The following is a 6,642-nucleotide window of genomic DNA, read 5'->3' on the forward strand; positions in this document are numbered from 1 at the left end:
ATTTCTCTCTCTCTTTCTGAATCTGTCTCTGTCTCTCTCTGTACCTATCTCCATCTCTGTCTTTTTCTTTGCCTCTTTCTTTATTTCTCTCTATCCCTGTCTCTAACTCTCTCTGAGTCTTTGTTTTTCTACCTTTATTTCTGTCTCTGTCTCTGTATCTTCTTTATCTCTGATTCCCTGTTTCTGTCTCTATCTCTGTCTCTTTCTCTCTCTGAAAGCACTAATTTTCTCCCTCTAGACAATGTTTGACTCAGATCCCGGAAATTGCTCAGCAAAAGAATTATGTCTATGCTAGCCCTATATCCAGTGATTAAGTTCCCAAGACTTCTTTCTCTCTAGGACATAGCGTTACAGATGCTTTTGGGACTGATTTCAGTATCACAGTCAGGATCAGGATTGATGGCTTAATGTTTTTCTTATAACCAGGATAATCGGAATCTAAAGGAGCAGAATGATGAGTTAAACGGGCAGATTATAAACCTCAGCATCCAAGGCGCAAAGAACCTCTTCTCTGCCTCTTTCTCCGAATCCCTGGCGGCTGAGATCAGCTCTGTCTCACGTGATGAGGTAGTGAATCTGTTGTAAAAACACTCCTGGAGATCCAGCTCCCAAAGTCCCTTATCTTCCTATCAAGCCATGCTACCACCTGGAGTGGACCCTGGGCATGGTTCTGCTGGTCCCCTCACTTTTACCCATGAGGTGATTAAGGACCTGCCCAAGGTTTCAGTGCCAATAAATGCTTGACAGGAGGCCGAGACTTGGCCCTTGCAGATCCACCTCTTGCTGCCTCCACTCATTAGGAGACCTCACATTCATTCCCATGAAACAACTAAGATTGTTGAGAATTAGATGATGGTGTTTGTAATCCTGGTTTTGAGTCTAGTGGGTGTCCCGCTTAATTTGTGATATGACCTTAGGTGCAGTTTGTCTTGGTCTTTCATTTATGTGGGAACTAGTAGAATTACCTGAAAATCATCATCAGTAAACATTTATTAAGTGCCTACTGCGTGCCAGGCATTGCTCCTTGTGGGTAATAAAAAGGAAAATAAAAGACAATCCCTGCCTGGAGCAGTCTAATGGGGGTGACACATGCAAGCAACTGTGTCATAGACAAAAAAGCAACAGGATAAATTGGAGATACTCAACAGAGTTTGGGGTCCTTTAAAAGATGCGATTTTGATGGAAAGATTTGAAGGAAGCTAGGAAGCAGACATGAGGAGGGAGAGCACTCCAGGAGTAGGGGATGGCCAGCCCCTGTGGTGGGAAGATTAAGGGTCCCAGTCATTGAACAGCAAGAAGACAAGTGTCACCAGATGATGGCGGGGGGAGGGGCGGGGAGAATGGCAGCATGAGGTGTATGAAGATGAGAAAAATAGAAGAGGGGCAAGTTGTGAAGGGCTTTGGACACCAAAAAGAGAAGAGGATTGTGTGTTTTATCCTGGAAGTGGCAGGGGCCGCTGAAGCTTATTGAGTAGGAGATAGTGGATGACATGGTCAGACCTAAATCATGGGAGATCAGCTTGACATGGCCTGGAATGCGGCAAAGAGTTGTAGCAAAGAGACAACCGGTCTAGTCCAGAGATAAGGGAACGAGGACCTTGCACCAGGAGGGTGGGTGTCAGGAAAGAGGAAAAGTATTAGCTAAAATCTAGAGGCCTTGCCACAGATAGATTGGGGCTAAAAGAGTAAGGAGTGGAGAATAACAGCTTCAGGGGGACACAGTGAGTTCATTGTCGACTCATTGAATCTAAGGTGTCTTCAGGACATGACCTTTGGAGACGGTAGGTTAAAAGTCACCAGTTCCCATTTCCTTTTTTTATATTTCCTACATTTCTGGCTGCTTTCCAGTATTGTTGATGGTGTAACCATTGAAGAAGAAAAAAGGCAGCATAAATAAAACTGCAGGAATGGATGAGGATGCTATGTGGCCACTTTGGGCCTCTCATGCCAACAGTTTCCAAACTGTATTTCCCCAAACTTCTCAGGAATATCAACGTGAATGGGAATTCCAAAGACTTCTTTGTCATCATCATAGTCAGATTTCCACTGAGTTTGAGATGAGAAGTTATCTTAAAGCCAAATAAATTATGATCATTTTGGTTAGCCATGAACACCGTTATTGAATATATGTGTGTACTAGAGAAAGAAAGATAGTTAAATGCTTTGAGGATAATTTAGAATGACCTATGTGAAGGGTTCCTTAACATTTTTAATCCAATAAAACTTCTCTCCTTCACCACTCTTTCCAAAACTCCTCCCCGAATCTCAGAGACCTCATAGAGACAGAGAAGTTTCTGGACTTGGAGCCATGGATACTATGCTAAAAATCCGACCTTGGACACTTACTAATTATGTGACCACAGGCACTTTGGGTCTTTCCCAACTTTGGTTTCCTTGTCTATAAAATCAGGAGAAGCAATATGGATTAGTGGAGAGAAAGCTAAACTTGAGTCAGGAGGACCTGGGTTCAATCCTGCCTCTGACCCCTACTGCCTATGTGACATTGGGCAAGTCACTGAATCTCCAGTATCAAGATGAGAAATCACAGAACAGTTGCCAACCTATGTTCTTCACTGGAAGTTCTCTCTACCGATTAAATCATGGGTCTGGTTTTTAAAATGGGATTAATAATACTTATAATAGCTTCCTCATAGTTATTCTGAGAATCAACTCTGTTAATGAATGTAAAATGCATTGTAAACCCTGAAGTGCTATATACATAAGAACTATTATAATTAATGTTGTCAGCCGCATTTCACAGCTTTAAGCTCTATAGTCGAGGAAGCCTTTGTAGGCAGAGACAAGGAAGGCCTGAGGAGAAGGGAAGATAGACTGAGCCTAGTGTCACAGTGACCTCCATAACTTCACTAACTCCTCTGAAATCCTCTGTGACCTACTGTGGGTCACAACCTGGTCCCCCAGCATGAAAAACCCAGGCTCATAGTAATCTGCTTCTTCATTTTCCCTACAGCTGATGGAGGCAATTCAAAAACAGGAAGAGATCAACTTCCGTCTCCAGGACTATATTGACAGAATCATTGTGGCGATCATGGAAACAAACCCCTCTATCTTAGAAGTGAAGTAAAGGAATGAAATACGCTGCCCCTCCAATCCTGGTGACCTGGTGTGACCTTGCTGCTCTGAGCTTCAGGAGACCCTGCTAAGCTCTCTAGACCACTAAGGTCTCATCTCCATCAAGGGGCAAGGAGGATCCCATCCCATTGCCTGAACCAGCCCAGAGCAATTGAGAAAAAAGCAGATACAGCTTTGGTTTGGGGTACTACCCTGACTTGACTTAGCAGGGTGCAAGGGAATGTAGTTGAGCAGAACAAGAAGCTGGGGGAAGATGGAAAAATGGGAAGGAGGAAGAAAACTGCCTCCTTGCCAGTGGAACCGTCTGAGTACAAGGTTAGAGAAATAGGCAGTGATTCTATGAGTGTGATTTGATTCTCCACTTTTATTCTGGCAGATTCCTTTCAATCTTGAGAGAGAAAGGTTCTCCAAGTATCTCGCCATATTAGATAGACTAGTTAGATTCCTTCTGACTCCAGCTAATCAATCCACTATGAATCTCCCTCAAAGCCCATTTTAATTCTGAAATGCTTATGCTTCTATCCAGCTCTTTTGGTCCCAGTCTCCCTCATGGGTGATGCTCAGGCAGGTCTGCAGGTAAATTGTGTTTTGACTCAGTGCTCTTAAGGTGCTTGTGCAGGTAGTTTCCTCCCTTAAGCCTTGCTTGGCTTCTGCCTCTACACTTCATGGAATGCTCCCAAAAAATGACTAGCTGATTTTTAGCAGAGTAAAAGGGAAAGGAAGCTGTTAAAACTTCTTCAAACATGCATTGTTACACTTTGTGAACCCATCTGGGATACACATGATCCAGGCTGTTCCTATTTGAAGTCAAGTTGATTTTATTTCACACCAGATATAAAAGCATGTTTGCAGCTGGATACCCAGCTTCTTTTTCTCTGCTTTGAACAAATATGATTGTAACCATAAAGGAGATGGATGAGACTGATTTATAGGTGACTAAAGGATATTAGAAGGGAGGACAGAATAGTGGGTTAAAATAGAAATGTGGTTATGAACTCTTGTGAATGGCCTTTTTTTTTTCTCTTGAGATAGAATTGAGGAGAGTTAGGCTTAGTTTACTTCTATTGGATTCAGATTGGTAGCAGATTCCCCCTCCCAATTCCTTTCCCAGCCTTCCCTTTGCCCATGTAGCCTTAGAATTGCTCAGGCATGCATTTCACAGCAAAAATTGGGCACGCTGCACCTTAGCCAAGATTCTGCCTCACCCTGTCCCTTGCTGTAGTGTAGACAAAGAAACGTTATCATGAGGATCTTCAGGAGTCGGTTTTAAGTTTAGGATTCAAGGATTATCGGCACTTGGTCAGGAATCCTTCCAAGCTCTGGTAGCTGAGATCTTCGGGGGCAGGTGTGGCTTATTGCAATAATCCTTTTGGGGCAGGCTCTGTTAGTATTATTTTGAAACTATACAGAAAAATCACCTTCACTATTTCTATGATATGAAGCTTGTATTCCTCTCAAAATCAGTTGAGAAAATAGGCTTTTGGTTTTTAGTTCTTTTTGAAAGTACCTCCATTCTACTGGTTTGAGTACTATAAGTACCTTGATATTCCCTGGACAACAGGAACATTAGAGATTCAGCCTTATCCAACATTCCAGTGGATTGATGATAATGGGAAGATAATTTATTGAAATTAACTTCAGATATTTAGGAGAGTAGATTTCCCTTAACATTGGACACTTTGGTATTAATCATGGCTCAGTTGTTTTTTAAATACAAAAAAGACTCGGAGAGGGTCATCTGGGATTCCCTCTTAAATGAAAGTGGCTGGCTTTTAAGATCGTATTTTGACTTTTGAGTATCTGCATACTCAAATGATAAAACACCAGCCTCCCAGCTTAGGACAGCATTGACACATACCTTGAAGAAGCAATGGCTAGTGTGTATAATTATCCTGCTGCTTGTTGGATAACCACAGCCACTGCTGTTTTGGGGAACACACCCATGTCTAATTTACATAGTGTTTTTTCAGTATGAACATGGGAATTTTCTACATCTGCACCACAGGAGAAGTGTGGACCATTCTTGGCTTCATGTTAATCACTTTAAGGTGCCATAAGGCAGATCAGCTTTCTGAACTGGGTTGCCTTACCACTCATCCACCATGTCATTGGGTTTTGTTCTTGTTTTTTAAGAATAGCTTGTTCCTTCACCATGGTATGTCTTTTGGCAAGAGGAGTGGAGAGACCAGAGTTGATCAAATCCCTGTCTTAGAAAGTGCTGGGTGACTGGGAGTCATTGACAGTGGTATTCCAAAGGCAAAAGTTGAATGGAAAAAATGTCATCCCCGAATATTTGTGAAATGTACTTTTAAAAAAATTTCCCCTCCCCTGAGTTCTTCCTTTCTTGGGTCCCTTCCATTTCTCTTCTTCCTATCCATTCCCTCCCCAGCTCCCCTTTCCCCATCTCTCTGCCACTAACTTGGCCTGGATTGTGCTTCCAGATTTCTAAGATTTTTTGGTGAGCTTGCCATCAGATCACCTGCTGCTTTGCTTCTCCCCCTGGAGAATCCACAAGGTGTATTCCCCAGACTCCACAAGGGAGACCAAAAACACTTAGTCCTGAATCTGAGCACTGGGATATGAGGCCTCTTTTTCTCTTTCACAAACTTGTCCTGTTCCCTATCACTATTTACCCCTCCTGTGAGTATGGATATGTGTGCATACCCCCTTTTTTCCCACCAAGATTTAAGATGTTGCCTCGTACATTTTTGGAAAAGCTTTGGGTGTAAATCAGTATATACTGGGAAGAAAGATTTTTCTATCTTGTAGAGTAGGTATTTTTTATAGACTGAAGGTTGATCAATTTTTTAATACTTTCAAGAGAGAAAACTGTATCTGTGTATACACATTAAATATATAATATATATATATATATATGTATAAATATATAAATATTGAAGCTCAGCCTTTCTCCACTTGGGGTAATGTATCCCTGTGACACACAGCCTTTTTGTTTTCTGTTGATCACTAAGAGGTACTGTAAATGTAAATATGACTCGCCGGGAAAAAAAAAAAAGTTTCAAGACAAAGCAAAAACCAACAAGCAAACAAACAAACAAACAAAAAATAAAGCACTGACTTGACCACTGACAATGCTTTAACCTCCTATCCCCGCTCCTTCCCCCCCCCCCCATGGAAAATGGCTTCCAGATGAAGTTCCTGGGCCCCTGTATGTGAAAGGAATGCCGAAGAAAAGGTGACCATTGTGGTCTTCAATGATGCACCAATTCCTGTCCGATTAAAAGCTGTTACCGTCAATGGCTGGGCCCTTCTCGTCTTCTCTGGGGGGAAGTGGGTGACTGTGTATGTGTGCATGGTGTGGCTAGTGTCCAGCTGGCTTGTTCTCCCCTAGTTCTCTGATTCCAAAGGTGACAATAGCAGTCCTGCCCCCAGAGGGGACTCAACTCCTCCAGCTCCTTAGTCTCAAACCGCCCTGCTTCTCCAGAGAATGAGCAGCTCTTGCTGGTAGAGTCCTTTTAGGTACGAAGCGCCTCACCCTCACTTTCCAAAAGACAGGTGCAAGATCTGCTCAGGCACGATCCTGGGCAA

At 42.7% G+C, this 6,642-nt stretch overlaps 1 protein-coding gene across 2 annotated transcripts in view; it reads left to right on the top strand.

Annotated features, from left to right (window-relative positions):
- RAB11FIP3 (RAB11 family interacting protein 3) overlaps window positions 1-6,351 on the top strand; it is a 164,926-nt gene extending 158,575 nt beyond the window's left edge. For both annotated transcript variants that reach the window (XM_051968944.1, XM_051968953.1), the window contains 2 exons: window positions 427-567; window positions 2,972-6,351. In XM_051968944.1, the coding sequence (XP_051824904.1) occupies window positions 427-567; window positions 2,972-3,085 (255 nt within the window). In that variant the 3' untranslated portion in view covers window positions 3,086-6,351. The remainder of the gene's footprint in view (window positions 1-426; window positions 568-2,971) is intronic.
- The last annotated feature ends 291 nt before the right edge of the window (window positions 6,352-6,642 follow it).

This window comes from Antechinus flavipes, chromosome 1 (assembly GCF_016432865.1).
Source record: "Antechinus flavipes isolate AdamAnt ecotype Samford, QLD, Australia chromosome 1, AdamAnt_v2, whole genome shotgun sequence".
NCBI lineage: Eukaryota > Metazoa > Chordata > Mammalia > Dasyuromorphia > Dasyuridae > Antechinus > Antechinus flavipes.